Source organism: Balaenoptera musculus, chromosome 15 (assembly GCF_009873245.2).
Source record: "Balaenoptera musculus isolate JJ_BM4_2016_0621 chromosome 15, mBalMus1.pri.v3, whole genome shotgun sequence".
NCBI classification, from domain to species: domain Eukaryota; kingdom Metazoa; phylum Chordata; class Mammalia; order Artiodactyla; family Balaenopteridae; genus Balaenoptera; species Balaenoptera musculus.
Genome location: NC_045799.1, coordinates 71,369,662 through 71,385,267, shown reverse-complemented (window position 1 = coordinate 71,385,267; position 15,606 = coordinate 71,369,662). Strand labels below are relative to the sequence as shown.

The following is a 15,606-nucleotide window of genomic DNA, read 5'->3' as shown; positions in this document are numbered from 1 at the left end:
CGCTGGGTCCCCCGCGTAGTCAGTCCGTAGAAGTCAGAAACGTCCATGTCCCACCCCCATTTGATATTCAAAGCCGGTCACCGCTTCCTGCTAATCTTCCCTCCACCTCCCAGTGCCTCTCAAATCCCTCCTTTCCTCTGTCGGCCGCTGCCTAGGTCAAGCTCTCATTATCTGTGACCTCTCCCCTCCAACAGCCGACCTGACTTCTTCTCCCTTGGACGGTGACAGGTAACTCAACTTCAGTCTAGAGCCCTTGATTCCCTTTCTCCCAAACCCGTTTCTCCCTCTGGAAAGTCATTCCAGAAGCCTGCAAGTCCTTGGTTCTTCGTGTCTTTCTGCAAGTCCTGTAAGCTCTACCTCCAAAAGACTGAATATTCCAGAACGGGTCCCTTTTCTTCATCTTCAGCTCTGACACCTAGCCCCAGTCCCACCATCACTAGTCCCCACTAGCCCAGTCCCCATCATCTCTTTCCTGAACTTCCACGCTGCCAGAGGCTCCCCCTGTGTTGCCATTTGGCCCCTTTAGTTAATTCTCAAAGCAATTAAGAGTGATCTTTGTAAAACAGGTCATGTCTCATTTAAAAATGGGCGAAGGACAGGAATAGACATTTCATTGATGTCATAGATGGCAAATATGTGCATGAAAGAAGATATCCAACATCATTAGCCATTAGGGAAGTGCAGATTTCCTATTTGCACACCTACCAGGACAGCTAAAATTTAAAAAGTGATAATACCAAATGCGGGTGAATAGGATGGAGAAACTGAGTTTCTCATGTATTCCTGATGGGAATGTAAAAACGGTATAGCTACTTGGAAAAGGGTACGACAGTTTCTTTACAAACTAAACATGACCTTACCTGAACACATCAAGCTTTTCCCCACCCCAGGTCTTGGCTCCGAAGTCACCTTCTCAGTGAGCCTTCCCTGACCACCCTGTCTAAAGTAGCCACTTCTATCACCTGTCCACCATTAGATCGCATAGAGACTTCTCACCACCTGAAATTGATTATTGGTTAACTTATTATTGTTTATTAACAATGGGTTAACCAATTGTTTACTGGTTAACTTGTTTATTACCCCCTTAGCCTTCTGTGCCCCAAGACTTGAATCAGAGCTCCATGAGATTAAGAGCGTTGTCTTTCTTGTACCCTGTTATTTTCCCAGCACCTAGCACAGTGCCGGGTAAATAAACAGTAGTAAATAAATATTTGGTGAATGAATGAATGACACTTTCCTACTTACTGTCTACTCTCTGGCCTCCCTCCAACCCCCTCCCCTCCCCACCCCACGGCAGCCTGGGTAGTTTAGAAAATGCAAATCTGACCAGGTCAACTCCTAGATTATAAATCCCCAAGAGCTTCTTGCCCTCAGAATAAAGTCCAGACTCCCTGGATATGTGGCAGGGTTTCTTGGGAAGGGCAATGAAATGTTGCCTGTAAATAGGTTCCGGTCAACTATCAGGCTTGGATTTTAACCCGAGAGACCCTGGGAGTCATTGAAGGCTGTTGAGCAGTGGAAGCACACGGCTGATTCCAAGGAAACACTCTCTGTGAGGAATGTGGGTGGGAAGTAAAGGAGGTAGAGGACAGAGAGCCCACGAAAGAAGCTGTTGAAATGGTTCTGGTTGAGAAGAGTCCAAAACAAGAGAAAATTGACTCTAGAAATATTGAGGATAGAAAATGAACTAGCTTTGGTGACTGAGTACGTGGGGGAAAGAGAAAAGAAAGTTTTCTGTCACTCTTCCTAACTTCCTTCCCTTTTTATTTATTTATTTATTTATTTATTTTAGTTGATTTACAATATTATGTTAGTTTCAGGTGTACAGCAGAGTGATTCGGTTGTATATATATATATATTTTTTCAGATTATTTTCCATTATAGGTTATTACAAGATATTGAAGATAGTTTCCTGTGTTATACACTAAATCCTTGTTGCTTATCTATTTTATGTATAGTAATTTGTATCTGTTAATTGCGTACTCCTAATTTATCCCCCCCCAACCCCGTTCATTTCCCCTTCGGAAACCATAACTAACTTCCTTCATTTATACAACAAACACTTATTGAGCACCTACTGGATGCCAGTGAACCAGGCAGTAAAGACCCCTGTTGTAGCACAATGAATAATCTAGGGCAGGAGGCCAATGAGAAGACTAAAAAATAAACAAGCAGACTTTGGGACTGGGGCAAATGCTGGGAAGGAAATAAAACAGGCGTGTGAGGTTAATTTCAAAGTACCTGGGGTGTCAGGAAAGGCCTCTCTGAGGAAGCAATGTTTGAACTGAGAGTTGAGCAATGGAAAGGAGCCAGTGGAGCAAAGAGCCAAGAGTAGATCCAGGAAGAAGGGCAGCAAGTGCAAAGGCCCTGAGTCAGGGGCAGAGTGGCGGAGAGTTGAGGTAGGAAATGTAGTCACGGGCAGCCTCCCCCAGGCCTTTGGAATATTTATTTTAGGCAGATAACAGTCGCTGGAATGTTCTAAGCAGGGAGCTGACATGCTCTAGCAAGAAGGCTCTGCTTGTGAGGCAGCTGGGAAGCTAGTGAAGGGATGAGAGAGATTCTGTTGAAGGAAAGGCAGATGGGGTCCTGCCCCCTCACCGGCTCCATTCTCTTCCCCCCACCCCAGCCACCCCAACACCCCCAAAGGGAGGTGGGGGCCCTGCCAGCCGGAGGGTCCCCTGGGGTTTGCCTAAGGCAAACAGGAAGCCACAGCCCAGTGAGACGGGCCTGGGAACCAGCAACTGAGAAAGCAGGTCTCCTGGGTCCCTGGCCCTTTTCCTTCCGTGACTGCAGCAGTGACAGACACAGAGATTCACATGGAGGGGGTGGGGCAGGGTGGGGGGGAGGAGAGAGAGAGAGAGAGGAGACATGGAGGGGTATGTGGCAGAAGAACACATTGAAGAGTCAGGACGCCTGGGTTCTGGTGCCCGGTTGTACCACCAGCCCAGTGTGTGATCTCAGGCAACACCCTGCCTTTGGTGGCGGGGGAGGGCTCGATTTTCCCACTTCTAAATGGGTTCCTTCCATAACTGAAGCAGGGGCTTCCTGGGGAAGAACTGGGAGACAAAGGGGCATTAACCATCAGTCATTCCTCAGTACCGCTGCAAAGGAGCCCCAGTGGCAGAATGGCTTGAACCCTTAGCTATTAATGGACACTGTCTCTCATGAACTGAGAGCGCTTGCTATGTGCTGTGCTGGGCTACAAGTGCCGTATGTATATCATCCTGTTTAATCTCCACAACAATATATATTTTTTTAATTTATGAAATTTATTTTCTTATATAAATTATGAATTTCTCTGGGTAGACAGCCTTCACCTTACTGCACTGATAGCACATCTGTAATACCAAGCTACAGGACAAGTCTTAACAAGGTCTGTATTCAACATAGCACTTGTCTACCGGGCACTGTAGAGCAGGATGAGGAAAAGCCAGGATCCATCTCAGGTGAAGAAGGGCGAGGGGGCAGTGTGTCTCCCCTTCTGACAGTTGTTTTTCTCTGGGGAAGGGGAACATGCAAAGTTATGTCTGGATTCTGGAAGTGGGAGGAGATCTTGGAGGCTGAGAAGCCCAATGCAGCACTGCAGCTCGGCTCCCTTTATCTCTGAGGGAAGCAGGGACTCCTCTTTCACTCATCTGTAACACGTCACTCTGGCCTGGCTGATACTTTGGGGAAACGGGGACAGGGGTCATCATCGAATTAGCAGCAATTAAGAACAGGCCATACACTGTCACAGTGTGGAGGTGTCGTCCTGGCCCCAGGGACCTGAGAGCACAAACCATATTTTGAGACTACGGTTATTATCCCCAGTTTACAGAGAAAGAAACTAAGGCTTAGAAAGATGAAGACATTTAGCCAAGTGGCGGAGGTGGAGGATTCAAACTCAGGTCTGCCAGATCCCACCGTATGTGTGATGGGCTGGTTGTACGGAGGTGGAGAAGGGCCCAAGAGATGTTGGTTGAATGAATGAAGGGGGTGTGTGTGTGAAGGGAAATGAACTAAGAGCCTGGGGTTGAAGGAGGGAGGAGGGGGAGAAGGAGAGAGCCTGGACCCAGTCATTCAACAAATATTCCTTGGTGCCTACACTATAACGTGCCAAGCACTGTTCCAGGGCACTGTGTGTACAGTTGTGAACAGGACAAAGTCTCTGCCACAAGGGGCTTTCTAGTGGGGAAACAGAAATCCATCAAGAAAGGAGACATACAAATAAGATCATCTCACATGGTGGTAAGTGCTGTGATGAAAATAAAACACGGTAGCGGGGAGGAGGCGAGTTTTGTGGTTCTGGAGGGGTGCATGGAGAAAGGGCCTGAGGCATGACCACCCCTTCCTCTCCGGGGGGACTGCCCGTCCTCCCCCACAGACGTCCATGGTTCAGTGCCCACCAGGTCCCCGCCTGCCCCAGCATCCCCCGCGCGGCGAAGCTGGGTGTCCCGGGGAGTCTGGCCACCATGCCACCTCCTCTCCTCCTCTTCTTCCTCCTCCTGTTCCTTACCCCCATGGGAGTCGGGCCCCAGGAAACACACCTACTGGAGGCTAAAGGTATGTCCGGAGGGCAGAGATGGATGGAAGGGCTGGAAACCTGGGTTCCGGTTGGGTGCCCTTGGGCAAGTCACTTACCCTCTCTGAGCCTCCATTTTGTTATTTGTAAAATTCAGGGGAGGACTGCAAGGACTCTGAGGACGTATCCACTCCCAGCTGGTGGGGTCGTCGGCTTTATAACCCAGTGTGAGGCGTGAAGGGGGCTAGGGGCTCCTCACTCCCCACCCCCATCCTTCTCTCTCTCCACAGAGGGAGGCAATGCTGTGCTGCCATGCCTTGAAGGTCTCTCAGATGGTCCCCCTGAGCAGCTGGCCTGGTTTCGGGGCTCCCAATCAACACCCTTCTTAGAGCTGAGCCTAGGGTTACCAGGCCTGGGCATCCATGTAGGGCCCCTGGGCACCCTGAAGGAGCCCCAGGGAACCTTGCTGTTCATCTTCAATGTCTCCGACCAGATGGGGGGCTTCTACCTGTGCCAGCCAGGCCCCTCTTCTGAGCAAGCCTGGCAGCCTGGCTGGACGGTCAGCGTGAAGGGCAGCGGTGAGGTCCGGGCTGGGGCAGGGAGGGCTGGATGAGAAGAGGGAGGCCCACCGTAGATGGAGGAGGTCCAGCAGCTGAAATGGATCTGGAGGGAGGGGCTGGAGGGTCCGAGGGACAAGCTGGGAGCCAGTTTTAGGTGGCTTCTAAAAACTGCTGTGGCTTCGTGACGTCAACACTGCGCTGCTCTGTATTTGTCTTTCACTCTTTTCTCTGAGTCGCCGTTTCTCTGTCTCTCTCTGGGTCTTTGCCTCTGCCTTTCTGGGTCTCTGTATCTCTCTGCCTCTCCTAGATGTCTCTGTATCTGGTTCTGGGTATCTTCCCAGGAGAACTGTTCCGGTGGAATGCTTCAGACCTAAATGACCCAAGCTGTGGCCTGGGGGACAGGTCCTCAGAGGGCCCCAGGCCCTCTTCTGGTCACCCCACAAGGTCCCAGCTCTATGTGTGGGCCAAGGACCGCCCTGAGATCTTACACACAGACTCTGCCTGTGCCCCACCTAACGGCACTTTGAACCAGAGCAACAACCATGGTAAGGTGCTGGGGAGATGCCAGGAAGTGGGGGGATGGTAACTGGGAACTGGAGGGTGTGCAGGGGAGGAGACCCCCAAGGACTACACTTTCCTAGCCTTGGCTCTCCTTGCCCCAGACCTCACTGTGGCCCCTGGCTCCACACTCTCGCTGTCCTGTGGGGCATCCCGTACCTCATTGGCCAGAGGCCCCATCTCCTGGATCCATGTGCGTCCCAAGAAGCCTAGCATCAAATTGCTGAGCCTAAACCTGAGTGAGGATGCCCAACTCAGAGAGATGTGGGTCATGGGCACCCTCGGGGGAAAGGCTGTTCTGTTGCTGCCCGAGACCACAGCTCAAGATGCTGGCATCTATCATTGTAACCATGGCAACGTGACCACCCAGGTGCAGCTGAAGGTTACTGCCCAGTCAGGTAGAGTTTCTCCCAATTGTGGGGCATCTGAGTGGGGCTACTGGGAAGAACCGGAAGCACGGCAACCTTGGTTCCCCAACCTGAGGGCTAGTAGCAGCCTCATCCCGAGCCCCAACCTCTACACTGAACACTGACCCCAACTTTTTCCTCCCTTGCTTCCAAGACATTACTTTTCTGGGTCTTTTACCACTGGTTGTTCCTTCCCATCAACTTTGGGAGAGGCTTCCTTCCTCCCTCATTCCTCACTGTTGGAGCCTTGAGCCCTCTTCTTATCCCTGTCTACACTCTCTCACCCTTGATTACACACTCTTCCTGTTTGACCTCCTTTACTCCCATGGCTCCTTAGGCCACCATGCCTTGGTGACTCAGTTCCATACACCCCACACCCAACCAACTCCTGGCATTGCCATTTGATGTCCCATGGACATTGCAGGCTCAACATGTACAAAATCAAACTTGATATCTTCCTCAAGCACAGTCTTCTAGGTGGCCCTAGAAGTGAAGGGCACTACCACCTGCCCATGTGCCCAAGCCAGCAACCTGGGCATCCTTCCTTTCCTCACCTGTCCATCAAATTGGCCATAATGTTCTGCCCATTCTGTCTCCCTTCTTTCAATCCTACCATGCTACTGCAACCACAATTCTCAAACTCATCCTGAACTTTCCCTCCAAACTCGACCTCAGCAGCACATTGCCGCGTCTCACCTCTAACCTTGTGAACTCAACTCTGCCCTTTACGTTGACCATGGCTGTCCTTAACTGCAGCAGGAAGCTGATCATTATGCTCCCCTTAATCCTAACATTGTGTCTGACTATAGTCATAGTTTGTTCATGGTTTGCTTAACAGATGCCACTCCAGGTCCCGTGCCAGGCTCCGGGTCCTCAGAGGGAGGGAGGAGAGCCCTCCCTGTAGCTTGGGATGTTGAGGATCTGTGTCTTGCCCCAGCCCTCCAGACTTATGGCCCTTTGAGGTCTTGAGGCTGGACAGCAAGATGCCAGCCCGGGGTCTTCAACTCATAGCTCCTTCCCCCTAGCAGTATGGCATTGGCTACTGGAGACTGGTTGCTGGATAGTCCCTGTTGTGACTTTAGTTTATCTGATCTTCTGCCTGGGTTGCCTGGTGGGCTTTCTTCATCTTCGAAGAGGTGAGTCATGTCCCCCAGCTGGTCTTCCCAAACTTACCCCTCCCTCCTCAGGAGAGGCCACACTGGCCAGTCTGACAACCATCTGTTTCTCCTCCCACACCTCCCCCACAGACCTCAGAATCCTGCCCCCACTCCTTTTCTACCCCCTCCCCCAAACTACCCGAGCTCTTTGGAATTTGAAATCCCATCTCCTCCAAGTGACTTTCCCAGCATCCCCCAAATCTTCATTCTTGAGTCCCTCCTCTGATCATTCCCTTTAACTCCCACCAGCCCTGATCCTGAGGAGGAAAAGAAAGCGAATGACAGATCCCACTAGAAGGTAATGATGCCAGCGCCCTCCAGGCTCCCACTCCTGCACTTTCACCTTATGCTTTGCACTTGCTGTTTCCTCTGCTCAGGGTGTCTTTTCTCCATCTCTATGGTTGAAATACTGCCCAACCTTCAAAGCCCAGCACCAAAGCTACCTCCTCTGTGAAGTCCTCCTTCGAGTGATCGCAGACCCCTCTGTAGGCTGTGGCAGAACAGAGGTGCTCATAACAAGTGACCACATTTTAACCTCTGAGGGTCTAGCCTGAATCTTGAGTGTCCCCTCCAGTCCCCTCCAGGCCTGGCCTCACCGTGCAATTCCCCTTCCTCCGCCAGGTTCTTCAAAGTGACACCTCCCCCTGGAAACGGGGCCCAGAACCAGTACGGGAACATGCTCTCCCTCTCCACTCCCCACTCAGGCACGGGTAGGAGGCACCGCCAGGTCCCTGACCCAGAGCTAGAGCCCCACCCATTTTTCTCATCCTTCTAGACCCCTGAGCTCCAAGCCTTCCCGAGCTCGGAGCTCCGCCTTCAGAAAAGAGCCCGCCCCATGGTGCGGAGTCCCGCCCAGACTTGAGCCCCGCCCCCAGGACCAAGACCCGCCCCCAGAACTCGTATCCCCGCCCCCAGACTCGGGACCTGAAGTCCGGTTCTGACCCCAGAACCTCGCCCGAGACTTCAGGCCACGCCTCTAGATTTAGATCCCGCCCCGCTGGCTCAAGGCTGGGTACCTAGACCCGGAGTCCTCCAGCAGGCCCTGAAGCATCCTCTGCCCGTAGCCCTGACCGCCCCCATCTCCTCTCACCCGCCAGGACGCGCCCTGCGGTGGGCTGCGGGCCTGGGAGCCACCGTGCCGTCCTACGGAAATCCGCGCAGCGACGTCCAGGAGGCCAGAGCCGCGGGGTCCCGGAGCCCACCAGGAACCGGTGATCGAGGGGGGTGGTTACTCACATGGGAGGTGTTGGAGCGGTCTGTGGCGGGAATAGTGGACTGGGGCCTGGAGGAGGGGGGCCGTGACCCGGTTCCCACCCCCATCCCCAAACCCCAGGCCCAGAAGAAGAGGAAGCGGAGGCCTATGAGGAGCCGGACAGTGAGGAGGGCTCCGAGTTCTACGAGAACGACTCCAACCTTGGGCAGGACCAGCTCTCCCAGGGTAAGACTGCCCTCCCTCATCCTCACCTTCTCAGCCGGGGTGGGCTGTGGGCCCTCCCTGGATCCCCCTCCTTCTCCACCAGATGGCAGCGGCTATGAGAACCCTGAGGAAGGGGTCTTGGGTCCTGAGGATGAAGACTCCTTCTCCAACGGTAATCTGGGGTACTCGTGGGGCCTCATAGACTTGGGAGAACCCACAGGGCTGTGGATCCCCTACAGGGCCAGAGTGGTCCCTGGAGTTCTCTTTTTTCGGCAGCAGCTGAGTCTTATGAGAATGAGGATGAAGAACTGGCCCAGCCAGTTGCCAGGACAACAGGTGTGTGTGAGGATGGTCACATTCCTGCGGGGTGGGTGGTGGTGGTGGTGTGTGTGACGCGAAGGCTGGGAGTGACTTCCCTCTTCCTTCTCCAGACTTCCTGAGCCCCCATGGGTCAGCCTGGGACCCCAGCAGGGAGGCAACCTCCCTTGGTGAGAAGTGCTTGGGACCTGCCTGTCTTGTCCAGATTGGGTTGATGTGGCCTCGGTTCTAATGTCAGGCCCGACCTTGACCTTGGTTCTGACCCCAAACCCAAGCCCAATCCTGACCTTAGATTTGACTCCTAACTCTAACCTCAACGCTGACCCCAATGCCCATCCTGACGCCCAGTATTCACCCCATCCCTCATCATCAACATCAGCCCCAACCCCAACCCAGTTCCAGCCTGGACTTTGACCTCCAGCTCACCTCAGCCCCAATGCAGACCTCAGCTTTGACCTGAGCTGTCTCTACAACCTCCACACAACTCTGACTTTGACTCCTTCCAATTCCGTTCTTCACTTTTTCTCTGACCACGACCATAATCTAACCACATGTGATCAAACCCTACAACAAACAAGGGCCCAGAACCTGATGCTACCCCTGTCACTCCTTCCTAATACAATATTGTTCAAGCCTTCCACTTTCCTCTGCCCCTAAGACTCCCTCAGTATCTTAGGCTGCACTTCCCTTCCCCAAGCATGGCTCCCAGGCTTCCAACTCTCCATCCCCTGGCCAAGCAGGGTCCCAGTCTTATGAGGATATGAGAGGGATCCTGTATGCAGCCCCCCAGCTCCGCTTTGTTCAAGCCCAGCCTGGTCCCAGTCATGAAGAAGGTGGGTGCTTCTCCTGCTGTCTCCCATTGTCCTCTGAGGCTTCCTCCCTCCCAGCTGACTTTCAGCTCCACTTATATCTTACTCCTTCCTGGTCCTGACCAGATGCAGACTCTTACGAGAATATGGATAATCCCGATGGACCAGAACCAGCATGGCGAGGAGGGGGCCACATGGGCACCTGGAGCAACTAGGTGATTCCCTTCAGGTGAGCTGGGAACTGCCCTCCAGGGATGGGAAAGAAGACGGGAGATGAATAGGGATGGAAGTGGGGTGCTGGCTCCTGGCCTGCTCCCCATTACCATTTCTTCTGCATAGCATGGGCCTCCTCAGGCCCCTGAGATCCACATCTGACTCTGAAATCTGGGACCCCCAGCAGATGGCGCCAGCCTCTGGAGCAGTGTTACTCAGGATGCGTGTTATCTGTGTACACACACAGTGTACACAAGTGAAACTTCGGCCCCCTTTGCACTCCCCAAATAAACTCAGTGAGCTCTTCCAATCCTGTGACATAGTGCCCTTGTGTGGGAGGGGAAGGGAAGGTGAGGATGCGTGTATTCCCATCCCCTCTTGAATCCAGCGGAGGAGGGAGAACTGCATCTCCGGAACCACAGGGCCTTTTCCCCGCCTGGGGCTTGGCCTGCACTCATCTCCCTCACTTGCCTGCCATTCCCGCCAGCCAGTCATTCAATCATTGTTCATTCAGCAGTTGTATTCGTGGTGCCCAGTGAAGACGAAGCAATCCAGGAATTGGCAGTCATCACTGCCATTTATTGAGCATCTACTATGTTCTAACATTAATGAAGGCATTTAACCTTTCTAATCATCTCTTATGTGCCAGGATTGTACCAGAGTATTTTATGTATACTTTAAGTGTGTGTATGTTTATATATATTAGCTCATTTTATCTTCACAAACAACCCTATTTCATAGATGAGGAGACTGAGGCAGAGACCCTAAATTACATGCCCAAGGCTTACCTAGATAATAAATGCTGGGGTCAGAACTTGAACTCTGGCCATCTAATTCCAGAGCCTATATCATTCTTGACACTCTCCCTTCCTAGGTGCAGTTGTGTAGATGGAAAACCGAGGGTCAGAGAGGCCAAGTCATGCACTTAGCACTTCACAGAGCTGAATCCAGAAATCTGGCTGCTGTTCTAGCCATTGTACCTACTGCCTGGTAAACTGCCTATGATATAAACCACAAACACAAAGACTTCAGAGCTAAAAGTCTCCAGGCCCTGAAACCATTATGTAGCAAGCTCTACCACACCCAAATTCCTGCCTGTCTCAGGCAGAGGTGGACTCAGTCATTGATAGTCTTGGTGTCATCTGCCTGGTCTCCCCAGCTCCAGTGCTCTTCTGAAACCCAGGACTGGCATCTGAAACCTTGTCCCTCTCCTGCTCCAGAAGTTTCAATGCTCTCTGTAAGATTGCCTAGACTTTTTCAGTACCTATATTTTTATTTCTAGAATTCCTTTTCTTAACGCACCTGTTCTTTCTTCATAATGTCCTGTGTTTGTTTTTGAGACTCTATTCCTTCTTTATCTCTGAACCTTTAAAACTTACTTTAACTGTATTAATGCTATTATGATGTGCCAGGCATTGTTCTAATAAATACTTTACAAGTAACATCTCATTTCATCTTCATGACAATTCTATGAAAAAGGTACGCTAAAATTATTATCACCTTGGAGCTGAGAAGACTGAGGCACAGAGAAATTCAATACTTCAGTTGCTAGCTGACTTTAGGCAACTTACTCAAGCTCAATGACCTTCAGTGTTCCCAGTTATAAAGTAACATTGGGGAGGAGGTGATTATCATCATCTGTACAATGGGGTGTTTCTCCTGCAGGAGTTTCTTTGTGTTTCTCCTGCAGGAGTCCTTTGCCCCACTCACATCTTCTGGGGCCAGCTTGCTTTGGCTTCTGCCACAGTCTTACAGGCTACACAGGTTTCTGACCATTTTATTCAGAGCAGGCTTTTGCCCTAGGGGTTTGGTCTGACTACAAGCCCATACTCTGGTGACCCTGGGGATTCTGATTTCCTGTGGTGACTTTTTCCAAACTGCATCCCAAGGCCTGTGGATGGATTTTTTTCCCCTCTGTCTTCTGTGCCCAGAAGAGACAGTCCTTTCTCAGCTCCCAGCTTTGTGCATGGGGCTTAGTTTCAGCTCTCTGCTCTTCCTGGGGACTCAGCCTTAACCTCTGTCCCCATGGGGGCATTAAAACTCCAATCCTAGGGATCCCAGCATTCCCATGCGCTGCCCTCTCAATGTTGTGGCTTTGATTTCCTTGTTATTTCTAGCACCAGGGAGATTCTGTCCTGCTTTGAGCTCAAGTATCTATTACGAAAAAGAAAAGAAAGAAAGCGATGCCTCTTGTTATATTTGCATAATGTATGCTTGGAATGCGGGGGATGGGAAGTGAACCTTCAGCATTTCCTTGGGCTTCCATCTTGGACACAGTCCATGTGGCAGAAACAAAATAAAAAAATAAATAAATATCCTAGATCTAGCTCAGGATTCACACCCCGAACTTACCCTTCAGCTAATGTAAGCTTTCCATATCGCCAAAGTTCCCACCAATCCCTATTGCCTTTCACCCAGGCTGCTTCATTCATGTAGGTCTCCTGCCTGTGCCTGAATCATTTGAACATGACACTCCTGGTGAAAACATCCTACCTTCTCAAGGGTGAATCCATGTCTGGGTCTTCTCTGTGCCCCTGGTACCCAGCCGGGGGATGGCAGAGATCAGGAGCTCAGGAAATGAGTGGGGAAGGAGGAGTGAATGAAGGACTGTGCCAGGTCCTGAGATTCAGGGGCCAGAGGCTGGAGCTAATCCTGTGAGCTCTGCTACCCAGCGAAGTCTTGGGAGAAGATGAGGAACAGAGGTGTGCTAACTCCAGCCCAGTGCTCTGGAATCAGACTACCTGAGTTTGAATGCCAGCTCCAACCCTTTCTGGCTGTGTGACTCAAACTCTCTGTGCTGCAGTTTCCTGGTCTGTAGAATAGGGATAATAATGATAGCTACCTTAAGTGAATCTTAAATGAGATGTAAAGCACATGACAGTAGCTTAGTAGGCACTGGAACATTAGCTATTATTATTATTTGGCATTTATTAAGGGCCTACTGTGTCCCAGGAGCCAGAGGGCACACAGAATATTTGGATTAGGAACTCCTCCAGTGCAGGGACCTGCTCAGAAGAAAGCCACACTCCAAAGCTTCACAAATTCCCACCCCATGACCTGTTTCTTTGGCAGGGACTGGACCACTTATAGTTCCTGAACAAGATTTAGGGAGAAGGAGGCTTGAGAGAGGTTTCAGGCCCCCACGGTCACCCCTAGTTTGCAGGGGCCTCCCAGGTAGGGACCAAGGCTGCAGAAGGGCTTTTGGTGCAATCTCTATGCTTCCAGCCTTACTATAAAGAGTGGATGAAGAGTTCCCAGGGCTAGGAGGTCCTTGGAGTCCACTCTGCCAAGTCCAGAGTCTTTGTTCCTTGGGAAGCAGCCTCACCTGCTGGGGTTGTGTGCTTTCAGTCTTGACCTTGGCTGAGTCTACTTGGAGGACTTGAAGTGTGGGCTGAGTTGGGGTGTGTGTGTAGAGGATATCAGTGTAGCAGAGGAGGGGGATGGGATGGGATGTGGGTGGTCATCAAGATGCTGTACTGGGGGGACTTCCCTGGTGGCGCAGTGGTTAAGAATCCACCTGCCAATGCAGGGGACATGGGTTCGAGCCCTGGTCCGGGATGATCCCACATGCCGCGAGCAACTAAGCCCATGTGCCACAACTACAGAAGCCCGAGCGCCTAGAACCTGTTGTCTGCAACAAGAGAAGCCACCGCAATGAGAAGCCCACGCACTGCAGCGAAGATTAGCCCCCGCTCGCCGCAACTAGAGAAATCCCGCGTGCAGCAATGAAGACCCAACACAGCCAAAAATAGATAAATAAATTAATTAATTTGTAAAAAAAAAAAAAAAAAAAGATGCTGTACTGGATGGATGTGTGAAGTACAAGTTATGTGAATGTTATGTGTGTGAGAGACAGGTGGTATTGGGTGTATGCTGTGTGGGTGTTATGTGTGAAGTATGGTGTGGCATGTACAGTGTGAGGTGTCAGGGAAGTGAAAATTAATAAAAGGAAACCTCACTAAAATGGAGTCTGAAGGGGGAGCTTTCATGCTGTACCACTTGTCATCAATTACAGGAAGAACTGTCAGTTAAAGACCCCAACAGAAGAATCATGGACAGGAAAGAATCATCAATTACAGGTCCCAACAAGAAAAGATGTACATTGCATCTCCTACAAGAAATCCACTACCAGAGCAACTCAGGCAATGAGAAACCATCATCACCCTGAACTCTCACGTTTCTCCAATGGACTTTCCTTCAAAACGACCCCTCCCAATGTCCTCCCTTTTCTCTATAAAATAACCTTTGTTGGATTTGCCTATGGCTTTCACTATAGCTTCCTTGTCCCAAATTGCAATTCCTCTGCCATTCCTGAATAAACCCATTCTTGCTGGTAAAATAACTGACTTTTATTTCTAAGGCCAATGGGGGTCATGCAGTTGGAGGCAATATGGGAGGTGTGAAGTGTAGGAGGGGTGTGTCTGTGTTAGTGCGCAAGTTTGTGTGCCCAACGCACAGTGACGCCAAACAAACCAAAACATTGAGGTTGGGAGCAGAGAAAGGTTTATTGCAGGGCCCTGCAAGGAGACAGGTGGCTCATGCACTAAAAAGCCCGGAGCTCCCCAAACGGTTTCGGCAAAGCATCGTTTTAAATATTTATTTATTTATTTATTTACTTTTGGCTGCGTTGGGTCTTCGTTGCTGCACACGGGCTTTCTTTAGTTGCAGCGAGCGGGGGCTGAGCAGGGGCTACTCTTCGTTGCTGTGCGTGGGCTTCTCATTGCTGTGGCTTCTCTTGTTGCGGAGCACGGGCTCTAGGCGCGTGGGCTCAGTAGTTGTGGCTCGCGGCCCCCTAGAGCGCAGGCTCAGTAGTTGTGGTGCACGGGCTTAGTTGCTCCACGGCATGTGGGATCTTCCCGGACCAGGGCTCGAACCCGTGTCCCCTGCATTGGCAGGCGGATTCTTAACCACTGCGCCACCAGGGAAGTCCTGGTGGGGGGTTTTCACATCTGTAAAACAACTTAGGAAGTGTGCATCAAATATTGTTATCTAGGTATCAATACTTCAGAGAGGAGCTAAAGCAGAGGATATGGGGGAAGGGCCTGTCCCGGGAAGGTCTCATAGGGTCCTGATCGGTTACATCTGTGCTGCGTCGGGGTGCATGTTGTATAGGAGTTGTGGATACAGTAGATGTGTGGAGGATATGTAGCCTCTGAGGTATGCAATGTCGTTGGTGGGTGTGTTGGGGAAATATAATGGAAAAACAAAACCTTCTTCCAACCCAGAAAACCTCTACACAGAGGTAGTAGAGACAGAAAACAGTTTTATTATTTTTTTTTTTGAGTTGTTGAATTTTATTTTATTTATTTTTTTATACAGCACGTTCTTATTAGTTATCTATTTTATACATATTAATGTATATGTGTCAATCCCAATCTCCCACTTCATCCCACTGCCACCCCACCCCCCCACCACCCTCCGCCGCCACTTTCCCCCCTTGGTGTCCATACGTTTGAGAGAACAGTTTTATTATTGAATAAGCATTAAACAGAATGCCAGGCACATTACAGGCAATCCCCTGAGAGATGGATTGCAAAAGCAGAAAGAAATCTCACCATTTTATATAGCCAAGCAGGTACCACCCATTATCCTGTTTTCAAGATAAAATTTCAAAACCCATATCTTGTTTTCAAGATAAACAATGACTAGGCCTCAAGTAAGAGGAC

At 50.8% G+C, this 15,606-nt stretch overlaps 1 protein-coding gene across 1 annotated transcript; it reads left to right on the top strand.

The window, feature by feature from the left end:
• The first annotated feature begins 4,420 nt into the window (after positions 1 to 4,420).
• On the top strand, positions 4,421 to 10,933 carry CD19 (CD19 molecule). Its single transcript, XM_036826370.1, has 15 exons — positions 4,421 to 4,542; positions 4,792 to 5,079; positions 5,403 to 5,606; positions 5,724 to 6,017; positions 7,055 to 7,162; positions 7,433 to 7,481; positions 7,805 to 7,893; positions 8,281 to 8,394; positions 8,517 to 8,621; positions 8,704 to 8,772; positions 8,877 to 8,936; positions 9,032 to 9,088; positions 9,659 to 9,751; positions 9,854 to 9,956; positions 10,815 to 10,933. Exons 1-14 carry the CDS (start codon positions 4,452 to 4,454, stop codon positions 9,940 to 9,942), a joined length of 1,710 nt encoding a protein of 569 aa, XP_036682265.1. The 5' UTR covers positions 4,421 to 4,451; the 3' UTR covers positions 9,943 to 9,956; positions 10,815 to 10,933.
• The last annotated feature ends 4,673 nt before the right edge of the window (positions 10,934 to 15,606 follow it).